This window comes from Apiospora hydei (genome assembly GCF_038363865.1).
Source record: "Apiospora hydei strain CBS 114990 chromosome Unknown utg000009l_segment0_segment0, whole genome shotgun sequence".
In the NCBI taxonomy this organism is placed as follows: Eukaryota; Fungi; Ascomycota; class Sordariomycetes; order Amphisphaeriales; family Apiosporaceae; genus Apiospora; species Apiospora hydei.
Window position 1 is genome coordinate 2,900,321 of NW_027117368.1, and position 12,297 is coordinate 2,912,617.

The window sequence follows — 12,297 nt, forward strand, 5'->3', positions numbered from 1 at the left end:
GGGCTCATCAACTGTAATCGACTCTAATGTTGGGCTAGATCGCATTCCATTGTCGACGACTTCCTGTCATCCTGTACCTGTCTGGCATTCGCCAAAGCCCATTCTTGGACATCATCGGTTTCTGGCTTTTGCATCACCACCGCCCAGTCTCTTTTCTTGGAGGAAGAAGTTGTTCGTTAACAGAAGCGATGCCGGTACAGACTCGCGCTGGCGCTGGTGGGGGCCACCAGTCCGCCGCCGCCGCCGCCGCCGCCGCCGAACCTCCAGCGCCCAAGATGTATAAATCCAAGCCAGCTGCCCCGAAGCAGCAGCACTTCTCACATCGCCGCAGGCATATCAGGACGTATGGGCATGACAGGCCTTCCAAGTTTAAGAGCCCTGGCCAAGGCACTCTCACCCAGATGGACTTTGTCACACCGTCGCCCGCAGACGCCCATCTCATCGATGACGATGAAAATGATGATGAGGACCATGAAGTGATTGAGCTGCAGCAGATTCCGGCCAAAAAGTCTAAGGCCAAATCTAGTCGCACCAACAGGCGCAAAACCACGGGAGACGAGGAGGAATCCGAGAAGGCCAGGGGGTCAAAGAGACGCAGAACCATGGGTGACACGCCTAGCGTCAGCGTATCGAGCAGCTTCCATACCCAGACCCTCACTCAGTTCCTCGCATATAAGGAGGAGGAGGAAGTAGAAGGAGACTTGAGAATCGAGGACTCGGAGGCAGAGACAGATCTGGGTCTGGTTGAGGAAAACCCCACGCGAGACGTGAGAACCCGGGATGTTCTGGAGACCCCGTCTGGAACAGAGGCAAGAGTGCTACCTACAGGCTCTCAATTGTTGCGAGAAACCCCAAAAGAGACACCATCAAACCAGAGGTCGCGACTGTTAGAGATACCATCATCACAATCTCCAGCGACGCCTATGCTTCTGCGATACAGTCCTGCCAAGGAGCCTTCACCCTTAAAGGCACGGTCCTCCAACATTGGAACCCAGATCTCAACTCCTAAGGGCATACGGAAGACGCCTAGGACGTTGGCAGTGCAGGACACCTACAGCACAACCCATAGTTCTCCCACCACGCCAACTCCCAAGGTACGGGGTGTTCATTCAAGCGGGGCCAAGCGACTTCGCTTTGAGTTGCCTGAGAATAAGGAGAACATCACGCCTGGCCGCACCAAGCCAAAATCACCCAAGACCATCTTTGAGAAGGCGTCCAACCGCCAGCCTCTGCGGGAGATCCCTGACTCTGACGAGGAAGACCCGGACGCGACTGAGAGCGAGGAGGAAGTGGAGGAGGAGGATATGAGTGTCGCAGGAAGGCGGAACGATGAAAGCGCAATACTTGGGAACGACGACACTGTTTCCATTGCCGAGGATAACTCGGTTGAGAACTATGATGTTAGTGCTGAAACGCAGGCTATAATGATCTCTTCCGATGATCGGCCAAGCGAAGAGGAGGGGGAAGAAGAGGAACCCATTGTGTCGGAACCCGGAGATAAAGCAGGCACTGCTCTAGAAGGCAGAAAAGGGGATGCACAACTCGAGGATGGAGAACTTACCCCAGTGGCAAGACCCAGTCGACGCCTGCGATCTTCGCCCAACAAGCCGGTTGTAGAGGAGCCGACTGCCGAAACCCCAACGCAGGCCTATACGCAAGCTTGCACGCAAGGCCTCGAGAGCCAGCGCGTGCCCCTGTCGACCATCCAGGCCACTGGTCCTATATCCGATCGGTCCGACATCATCGTCTCCATCTACGGCGAACACGTCAAGCGCATGGTCGAGCGTACCAAGACCCACGAGTTCCGCTCCTGGAAGATGCCCGAGTCTGTCCACCGCGTCTGGGTATACATCACGAAGCCCGCGAGCGAGCTGCGCTACATGTTCCTCATGGGACCCCCCAAGACGCGGGGCGAGATCGACGACGACGGGATCGGCAATGCCGAGTTCAACGCAGGAAAGAAGAAGGCGGCCACCTACGCCTACGAAGTCCTCCAGGTCTACGAGCTGAATAACCCGGTGTCGCTCGAGACCATGAAGCAATACGGCTGGCCCACCGCGCCGCAGAAGTATGCCTATGTTCCTCCCGCCATTGTCGGCCAGCTGACGGCCAATCTGCGATGCGCTTTGTTTGATGAAGAGGAGGAGGATATCGAGCAAAGCTTGATCCGCAGCAGTCCTGTCCGCAGCAGCCCCAACGTGACTGTGTCGCAAGAGATAGCCGAGCAAATCCGGAGTGATATAAGCCATTCAACGCAGTTGGCCTCAGATCCGCCCGAGATCATTCCCGCCAGCCCGACACCTCGCAAGAGAGCAGCGCCGCGAGACAACAACTCCAGGAACAACAAGGACGACGACGACGAGAATGACGACGACGTCTTCGTGAGACCTGTTATGCCTCGATCCCTCTCTGGTGCTCTGGCAGCGGCAGCCGCAGGGCAAGAAAGCCAGCGGAACAATCGAGGGAGCTACGTGCGGGCTTCGCAAGCCACCACGGTGAGCCAGGTCTCGACATCCAGCCCCGTGCCGTCGCCCGAGAAAGCAGCCCCGCTCCCGCCTGCTCACTACTCGGCGGTGCCTTCCAGCAGCGCTCCTGTAGGAAGCAGTAGCTCATCCACCGGCCGCTCGCATCGCCATTCGCTGCGGTCGTCGCAGTTGCCGACCAAGAGCCAGATGTTGCCGGATAGTTTGATAAACCAGCAAATCGAGGGGCCGCCGTCCATAATATGGGATTCGGCGGACGACTCGGAGTAAAACTTCACGTCTTGCTCTCTTCCTTCTTCTTTTCCTTTTCATGTACTGCAACTACTTACGCTCTATGGTCAGATTGTTCTTTCCGAAACCCTCCGAGGCGGCTTAGGAGAATAAGAATGTGTCGACAGATGTTTTCATGATGAGAAGGGAACGGCGTTCGTAAAGAGGAATCTGCCACAGGCTGATAATGATGGTGTTTATATTTATATAGAGCAGCAGCGACTTCACGGTGTTCATTGATTCATTGATTGCTAGGATAGCAGTAGGGTATAATGACGATTTTTCTTTTCTTTGCTTGAGTTTTGATCAGGTATCTCGCTCTAGACTACCTCGCCCATCCATCATCCTGTCACATAGGAGTTCTGGAGTTCATATGCAAAACACCATATATAACATCAAGTCGTTGACATTTCAAAATCGTATTAATTTCTCTCTCTCATGCAGACTGCACTGCACGTAACAGTACCTAAACACTGCATATCATGCCAAAGTAACGCTCCAATCCAAGAGCACGTACACACACACATGCATGCAATCCCATCATTGGTAAAACCTTTTCCCACTATAACTTGGGCTCCCCATTCTTCTTTTCCTTCTGTGTGTCCCCATTCCTTTGCGGCGGCGGCCCAACACGTCTCAAGAACTCCTCACTCATGGTCGCCTTCTCGAGGAACGGCCGGCGGGTCCACTCGAGGTACTCGGCCTGCTCCTCGCGCCAGCGAACCATCTCGCGGCCGATCCAGCGGGCGGCGTGGTCGGCGCACTGGTCGGGAACCTCCATGGGGAACAAGTGGCCCCTCCCCTCCATGACGATCTCGGCGACGCGACCCGCGGCGGCGCCGCCGCTGCCGTTGACACCCGTGCCCGTAACGGCCATCTTGTGGCGGCGCTTGTCGGGCGCGCTGAGGTCGCTGGTGCCGCCGAAGACCCAGAGGATGCTGGGGCGGAGCTCGGGCAGGCGCCGCAGGATGTTGGCGCCCTCGGCGCGGTAAAAGGGAAAAGGGACGCGGGCGTCGAAGTCCTCGTGGGCCGCGGCGTCGAACTCGGGGATCTTGGAGAGGTCCACTCCAGAGCCGTCGTGCTTGTAGTAAGGGTACAGGGGGCGGAAGAAGGTGAAGAGCTCCTGGTGGCGGCTGGTGGCCAGGGTGACCTGGCCCTCGACCTTGTCCCCATCGGCAGTGGCGGGCAGCGTGGCCGTCGGCATGGGCCGCAAGCCGTGCTGGACCCAGGCTTCGAGCACGCGCGGGTCCCAGGCCTTGTAGAAGGGACTGCGGCTGAAAGACTCGGCGGCGGCCTCGCGCGAGGGCCAGACTTCGCGGCGGAAGGCCGAGCCGCGCGCTGGAGTGATGCCGGGGCCTTTGGTCTGGAAGGTGAAGCGGGTGATGGTGGGATCGAAGGCGACCAGAGTGGTGATAAGGCGAGGATGGAGCAGGGACAGGTGGGCCAATATGTTGGCGCCGAAGGAGTGACCAAGGCCGATGATGGGGCGGGGCATATCGGCGCGGAAGACGTTGATCATGTGCAGCAGGTCGCGGGCATGGTCGTTCCAGCTGGGATCGTCGCCCATGGTGTGCTCATTGAGGATGCCGCTGTAGCCCTGGTTAGAGATGTCGGCAATCCATATGCTGCGGATTCGGAAGCCGTTTGATTTGGCAGACTCGTACAGCTCGGCCCAGAGGGCCTCGTAGAGTTCCTTGGGAAAGCCATTTGCATGTGTGCCTATGATGGTGACATCGCCAGGTTGTGGATCAGGGTTGTCCTTGGGGATGTACTGCTTGATGGCGAGGTAGAGGACATCGTCTTGGGAATGAGCAGTGGCTCGAGGGTATTCCCGAACGTGCTGCGAGGGTATTTTGTGTTCCTTGATGTGGTAGGGGAACGTCATGTTGGACGTCTGTTCCCTTGAAATTGCCAGCGCAGTGGTTTGGCTGTTGGACTATTCAGCACAGAAGGGCATGAGCCGTCGGGGGACTGAGATACTATCCAAAGACAGACGCCTCGGCCCTGGACGCCGTTGCCGCTTTCTTGTTGCTGCTGCTCGTGGCACCTGCGCAGCCAAGCACTGAACAGAGCGAGCTGATTGCTGTTTGACCAGCGCGTCCGGTCGTTCGGGTTACGCCAGGACCTCGGCAGATCAGGAAATGCCGGCGGCTTTGCAAACGACGAGCTGGGTGGGTTGAGTGAGTAGGTAAGTAAGTATTTAGGAGGTAGGTAGGTATAGAAGGATTGTCCAGAGGATAATTAATGCAGGTGTTTACGGTACAGTTCTAACATGTTGACTGGCTTGGCTTGGCCTTCCAGGTACAGGCTACAGCCTACAACAGCAGCTAAAACCCACTGTCGTTTTAGCCGTTGCTGGCAGCCGATGAGCCTCGGCAAAAGTGGACTCGAGCGTACACCGACTGACTGCAACATCTACTGACTGCAACACCGTCTGATTGATTGATACGCTCACTGCGTAATGTACCTAGGTAGCTAGGCTGCCAACGTGGTAATAACGTACTCATGACATTGGCTTGATTTCATCAGTCTATCTACTCCCCCGAGCTGCAACTCCCTCTATGGCTGCAAAACAAAAGCAAAGCAAATGCTCCAGAGGGCAACGCCAAGGCGGCCTTCGGAAATCAGACCTCCCAAACTGCACGCCGTTGCCCCTTCTGGGGGGACCATGTAACAAATGGGCTTCCAGACGCCTGACAACCGGCCATGCAGTGAAAATGCTTCCCCTATAAAGCTTCAATCTTTTATAAACCCCTTCGTTGCCGTGTTCCTGGTCCTTGCCGCAGAATGGGAACCATTTCCTTCCCGGGCAACAACCCAGGCAACAACCCAGGCAACAACACCCTTCCTGACCGCTTTTAGAGGATCCGCAATCCCCTCCAACTAATAACATATTCGCAAAATGCATCAAATGAATCGCTGAGAGCCTCTGCACGCTCTTCACCGTCTTCCTGCTGCTGCAGAGCCCTCCCTCATCTATGACAGATGGAAGGCGCCCTGGCCCTCACGGATGGCCGTAAACAGCTGCCGTCTCATCCTCTCAATCGTCGTGTAGTCGGGTAGCTTGAGATAGTTGACGCACGTCATCACACTCGGCAGGTAGTCGTCGGATGTGTATGGCGTTTCACTGGGCTTGCACACCACCGTGAACATGGGCGTCAAACTCTTGAATCCTGGTAACAAGTCAGTAAACAACACCGGCCTCGTGTTCGTGTCAGGTCATGCACTTACCTCCAATCGGCAACTTGGGACTGCCCGTGGTAAACTGGAGGAAGTCCCGTCGCTGAGGGGCCGTGAGCTCGCTCATCGTCTGGAGAAGATTCTTGACGCTTCGGCTGTCCATGTTGAAGCCATGATCCGCCTTGATGGAATCCATGAGAGCTACAGGCAGTCTGATTAGCAACATGTCACCGATAAATACACAAGGACGCATCCACTTACTTTCAAGAGACCAGTCTTCGTCGACACGACCAAACAAAGTTACCAGCTCGTCCGGCGTGAAGGCTCGCAAAGCCGAGTAGGGGAAGACCTGGTCAAACCCGACACGGAAGGCATCCACCTGGCGCCTAACTCCACTTCCAAGAGTCATGTCGATCACCTTGTCTAGATAGGATTCGACATTGTAGATGGTGACGGGTGTATGGGCTCCGCCGGTCTTCAGCTCGATCTCGGGGTATCCAGGGAGGGTGAAGTCGAGAGCCAGGTCTTCGAGTCTGCTGTGGTCAATGACAATCTGCTCCGTATCGGCCACCTTCTGCGCCGCCGTGCGAGACGGATCTTCGTCTATAGATTTCTTGGCCAAGGCAAACTTCTTGATGAGCTTAAGAGAATTAGCTAGGCCAGGGTCCACAATCTTGACGGCACCGAGCGACGGCTTGACGCCAGCACCTTCGTCCCCGATGCGGAAGAAGATGGGGTTAAAGTTCAGGTCGATAATGCGAGAATCAATCATGGAACGGGCAACGAATTTGCCAAGCATTTTGAACAGCTGCAGAATGCGCTCAGTGTTCGCGGATGAGTCTTCATCCGCCAACGGTCGTGGGAACAGGCCGTGAGGGCCCGATACAAACTCGTCAGATTCGTTCGAGTCCGCTTCTCGCCACAGCTTGAGCTTCCTCTTGGAAAATTCCTTGGAGACGGTGGAATAGAACTCAAGAGTGGGACCCAAGCCAGTACCAACCTCCTCAAAGTACTCGACCTCGAGGATACTCTGAGACGCTCCGTACAGCTCCATGACTTTCAAAGCCGACTCGAGAATCTTGGATCTCGAGATACGCACTTTCTGCCGTTGGAGACGACCCAAGAATGGGCGCTCATCTCTGCTGTTCCTACGATTCGTCTCCTCCTGTTGGGCATTCTGCCATCGGCTCATAGACCGAGCGTAGCCAAACGAGGTAGACTGGAGGAACAGATGGCGGGTCTCAAAGGGGAAGAGGAATGGGTAAAGCCGGGCCAGGTCCTCGCTCCAACTAGGAAGGCAGTTGCTAGCTACAATAAGCGGCTCCTCCAGTTGGCGATTGAGCTTGGCAGTCAGCTTTGTGTTGACAAACTGGGAAAGGGGTTCGATGTTGAGCTTGAGCGCGTTCTTATTCTCAACTAGGATGTCATCAATGTTGGCATTGAGATCATGAAGAATCTTGAGAAGCCGCAGAATGGACGCGGTGGTGGGGTGCTTAGCCAGCGATGTTGGCGTACCGTTCGCATCGACGGAACCTTCGGATGCCGGGGGAAGCCAATGGATTCCGCAGGCGGCGGCCCGGGGACTCGACGGAACTTGATAGAGTGCACAGCAGACCACACACTACGGCTGAGGTGCTCATCGGCCGGGGCCGCAGTGTGAACAGCTCGATAAATGGTGGTGTCGTTGGGAATCACCCTGGAGTCGAGACTGAATTCGATGTGCCAGTCTTGGGGGACCGACTGGATAGCTGCAGCATAAGAAAGGGGCCGGGAAGACGACGGGGCTGGAGCTGGCGCAGCTGCCGGTGTTGGTGTAGGCGTACTTTGTTGCGACAAGTTGGAAGGAGCTTGGGTAGCACTACGGCTTGGGATATTGCCGAGTCCACTCTGAGGAGTCGGAACCCGTGTGCCGTCTTCTTTCCTAGCCGTGACCTTGCCGCCAGCAGCAACCTCAAGATTAACGGCTGAGGGATCGTGAGCTGGAGGTTCTTCCATATCTTCGTCTAACTGGCCAACGATAGCATCTAGAGCACTGCTGTCGCCAATGTCACCGTCATCATCATCGCTCATCTGCTTTTCGTCCGCACATTCTAGGGCATTCTGCAGATCTTCGTCTTCCTCGGGGGGTGTGGAGGTGCTACTGGAGATTCTGCGGCTGGTGCTGCTTGTCGGCGAGAAGACCTCCGCAAACTAGTCTTCTCCCGGCCTGAGCTTGCAAGCTGATTGGGTGTCATAGGTGATTCCTGTTGACCAGATGTCCGGGGCTTGGGCTTCTTGGAAGGTCTGGAGCCGGAAGACGACGCTTGACCAGGAACAGGGGGTGGGGGAATAGGGCTGCTCGAGTACCCAAAACGTTCCGCAAGCCTGTCCGCGGGGAATCCGGCGTGTCCTGCCATAGCGGCCAACGCCCTGCTCAGCTCGTTGCGTGGACGCGAGCCTCTGGGGCGGTCGTGCAGACTGATACGAGGCCGCAAGTAATCATTGAGGGCCTTGAAGGTAGCAATAGCGTGAATTGACACCATGATACTGCGGTATGATCGGGGATGTCGCTGTTATCGTCGGCGACCAGCTTCAGCCGTATCTGCTTCGCAAGCATCGACGCAGCGCTACTGCGGTTCCCATCAAATGTATTCTGGTGGACAGTAAGAACTTCAAAGTGTTCTGAGCGGCTAAGTAGATCCTGAAGCTTATGTGTCATAACACTGAAGGGGGTTGAAGGCGAGTCGGCAGATGCTGTCTTCGGCTTAGATCTAACAGACCGGCCCATGAAGACCTCCAGGAACGCGGCTCTAGCAGCGTTGGCAAGTGTTTCATCGGGGTTACTGAAGACCTCTTCTAGGACACGGACCAGTCCAGACGCCAAAAGCTCTGCACTTGTAACGCTCTCCAAGACATCAGCATCAAAATATGACGCAAGCTTTTCGAACAGCGCAATGCCATTTTCAGGGGCCAGGTTCTTTGCTGTACGCAACAAATAGAAACCCTCAATATCAGAAGCCAAGCTCTGGAGATCGCTGAGGATCTTGATAGCCTTCTTCTTCATTGCCTTGCCTTGCTTTTCGGACTCATGACTCTCTAGGAACTTCTTGGCCACTTCAGCAATTCTGGTCTTCATGGAGGGAGATCTGCAAGGAAGAGTCTCGGAGGCCCATCGACAGACATAGTAGACCCGTCCGAACTAGGAGATGCGGAGATGTCGTCTTCGTCGTGATGATCATGTTCATTGTCCTCGTCATCATCGTCCTCGTCCTCATCTTCATCGTGGTCATCCTCGTCGTCCTCATTGTCGTCCTCGGAGTCGTTGTGGATTGAAACCCGATCATCACCACCCTCGGTTGACACTATGCTTGGCTCTACTACGGTCTCGGCCGTGGTCGGTTCCTCAGTCTTCTGTTCCGGAACGTCGTGGTCCTCGGCCAGCTTGGCAATTTCATTAATAACACCTTCGCGATAGATCTGGTACCGATAGATATCGTCGAGGCGTGTCAAGAGTAGCTCCGTGGTCTGGATTGCCGACATGACCAGCGAGGGGTGGTCTTGCTGGGACAGAATGGCGGCAAGGAATGAGGCGTAAGGAACGGATTTCAAAGCGTCCACCAGTATGTCCTTGTCTAGATTAGAGAGCATCTTCACTTGGGCAGTAAGGACCTTCTGCCGGACGCTCAAGTTGACCGTGCTCGAGAAGGCATCCGTGAGAGTAGGAAACAAAATGAGCGCAAAACGTCGAACCTGGTCCTTGCAGTTCTCAAGCAGCTCGAGGCGCTTATCGTTGGATGACTTCTTCCGTGATCCAGACACTGATGGTGTCATGGGATCATTGCCGTCAAGTAGACCGTGGGTTTGCGAGCCCAAATCGTTCCACTTTGCGCCGGGAAGCAACTCGCAGACGACGTTAAGAGTCTCGATGATTTGCTCTCGGGGCCGATGGATTAGGGCTTGCATAATTACCACACTGTCTAGTTTCGACGCCACATCTTCCGTCTCGCTTGGAGGAGACACACCGGTCAAGATCTGATAGAGTGTCTCGACAACGTTCAGCTTGAAGAGTTCGGCCGAAAGTCTTGGGCTAGCTCGAGCTGTTATGGCCAAGACGCGGAGAAATTGGGTGTGGATGTTGGCACTGATGAGATTGGTGGTACCCGGGACCAGTAGGCGGAGGATGGCCTTGAGAAGATCGACGCTGACGAGTTCTTCCAGCTTTCCCGAGTGATACTTGAAGCTCTCAATGATACGCGTGACGCACAGCGAGGCCTGTTCAACGACTCGCTGGTCGCTGCTAGCCAACACGTTGAGTAGAATAGGCATAACATCCTTGATTACGGGGAACGAGTCTTCCGGGATGTTTCTGCAGCAATTGGCGGCCGTGGTCACAGCGGTCCGCTGCGTGCTGGTTGCGAAGAAGTCTAGGTATGAAAGACACGCAGTCAAGCCGCCTTCGCGGACAATGCTGGTTGGGTAATCGACAGAAATCTTCTCCAGAGTACTTAGGGCCTGCTCGGCGAGGTCGATGAATTGGATCTCTAGGAGTTTCTGACACAAAACAGGGACGGCGCCGCCATAGACGACGTTGGCAGTACTAGCAGGTAAGGCCTCCATTAAATTCGCCAGGCATCTGCAGGCGAGAAGCATCATATCGGGATTCTCTTCGCCAGTGATTTCGTTGGGCTGCATCAAGACCACCAACTCCTTTACGAACGAATCGGGAGAAAAATGGCCTGCCAGGTTATCCTCGTTGGAAACCAGCAGTATCTCGGACAGCTCCTGCAGGGCTATCATCTGCATAGATGGGTCCTCTTTTATCCGCAAGTTGCTCAAGAGCTCCCTTAATCGTGATGGCATGCCTGACATCATACCTGTCAAAGCCCTGAGAGTGCTGCCCAAGCTAGAGCCGGGCGGGCCGCCAAATCCACCGAAAGGGTCGTCGTCGTCGTAATGGCGGTGCGGGTCGTCATCATCATCGTCCTCGTTCTCGTCACTATCATCCTCGGGGTCGTGCGCGGGAGGGGGAGGCGGAGGCGGAGGCTCGTGGTCTTTTTCCTGATCATCGGTGCCCGTCATAGGAGTGTCCTCGTCTGGAGGGGGTACTTGGTTGCCTGACGTTCTCTTGGAGCGGCGGCTCGAACTCGAGGCTGCTGGCACAGGGTCTACTCAATGTACTCAGTTAGCATCCACAGGCAAAATAGCTTCCCAGTGCCACAATCGGTCTGACCTTGAGCGGACTGAGCGCCACGCTTATTGCGACTAGATTTCCTGCTGGAAGATGACGATGCTGGTGCTGGAGGTCTGCTGCCTGGCAGAGCCTGTGTGGGAGAGGTTCTACAAACACATGTCAGTTCACGGTATGATGCCTGAGATAGTGGCCATTAGGTGCTGCCTACTCATCTGGACTCGACATTGTTGCTGCCGCTTTTCCTTTTCTTTTTTCGGCTTGGGCCACTGGAGGCCTGGGCGTTCTGGGGCTCGGATGCTGTTTGACCTTGAGCTTGCGGTGGCCCTTGGGTTTTTTTGCCTCTTAGACTTTCTGGTAGGTGGTTGTCCAGTCTCAGAGGGAGATGTCTCGGTAGGTGCTTCCTTTCTTTTATTGCGCGGCACAGATGCAGAAGAGGTGCGGGTGGAAGAAGATACAGGCTGGCCTGCAGGCGAGGGTCCAGATGAGGCCACACCAGAAGACTGCTCTCCGGGGAGAAGTTGCCTGGCCGAGTGCAGCTTCACGGCGTGCAGAAGACCTGGTTTGTCTGGAAGACATGAGTATGTGATCTCTTGATGGTTTTTCGTGGGTATGATGGGGTGGGAGGGACAGATGAGCGAGGGGGGGGGCGTGGCGGGATATCAACCCAGGGTCAAGAGAAAGTAAGTGCGACGCTGGGGATAAGCTGTGTGTGGCAGATGCAGACAAGCGAGGTGCGTCAATGGAAATCAGCTCGAGGTTGGGGATTGTTCCTCGGTCTCGAAAGAACTCTGAACTCTGGGGAAGGTCGATTGAAATGGCTGCCTTCATTCAGAACTTTCAAGAACGATTGCGAAGGGCCAGGGACCATCCACCACAGCAACGTCAAATTGGTTGTTGTGCAGCAGCAGCAGCAGCAGCAACAACAACAGCAGCAGCTTTCTTTGAGTGAATGGATGGGGTGCCAATGTAGCTTGCACCCTATCCACTAACTTCTACCCTCGTACCCCTCGTGATGGTAGGTACATGTACTGAACGCACACACAAAAAAAGACAATGGGGGGGGCATTGGTGAAATCCACTCGTGATCAAGGTCGAAGGTGAGGACCGAGTGTACAAAGGGTTGGGAGTTGCGACCCAATACACACAAAGAACAAGGCGAGTGATAGGATGTATGGTGGTGGTTTTCGGCGGTTT

The 12,297-nt window shown here is 55.3% G+C and overlaps 3 protein-coding genes across 3 annotated transcripts; 1 reads left to right on the forward strand and 2 right to left on the reverse strand.

Moving 5' to 3' along the window:
- Positions 1-188: 188 nt before the first annotated feature.
- On the forward strand, positions 189-2,753 carry PG997_012683 (uncharacterized protein; the record flags this gene model as incomplete). Its single annotated transcript, XM_066816997.1, has 1 exon — positions 189-2,753. The coding sequence occupies one exon, from the start codon at positions 189-191 to the stop codon at positions 2,751-2,753; it is 2,565 nt and encodes an 854-aa protein (XP_066662689.1).
- A 562-nt stretch (positions 2,754-3,315) lies between these two features.
- PG997_012684 (uncharacterized protein) lies at positions 3,316-4,638 on the reverse strand (the record flags this gene model as incomplete). Its single annotated transcript, XM_066816998.1, has 1 exon — positions 3,316-4,638. One exon carries the CDS (start codon positions 4,636-4,638, stop codon positions 3,316-3,318), a length of 1,323 nt encoding a protein of 440 aa, XP_066662690.1.
- A 1,091-nt stretch (positions 4,639-5,729) lies between these two features.
- On the reverse strand, positions 5,730-11,328 carry PG997_012685 (HECT-domain-containing protein; the record flags this gene model as incomplete). Its single annotated transcript, XM_066816999.1, has 9 exons — positions 5,730-5,926; positions 5,985-6,134; positions 6,195-7,389; positions 7,449-8,070; positions 8,115-8,422; positions 8,461-9,037; positions 9,094-11,077; positions 11,143-11,249; positions 11,312-11,328. The coding sequence occupies 9 exons, from the start codon at positions 11,326-11,328 to the stop codon at positions 5,730-5,732; spliced, it is 5,157 nt and encodes a 1,718-aa protein (XP_066662691.1).
- Between the last annotated feature and the right edge of the window lie 969 nt (positions 11,329-12,297).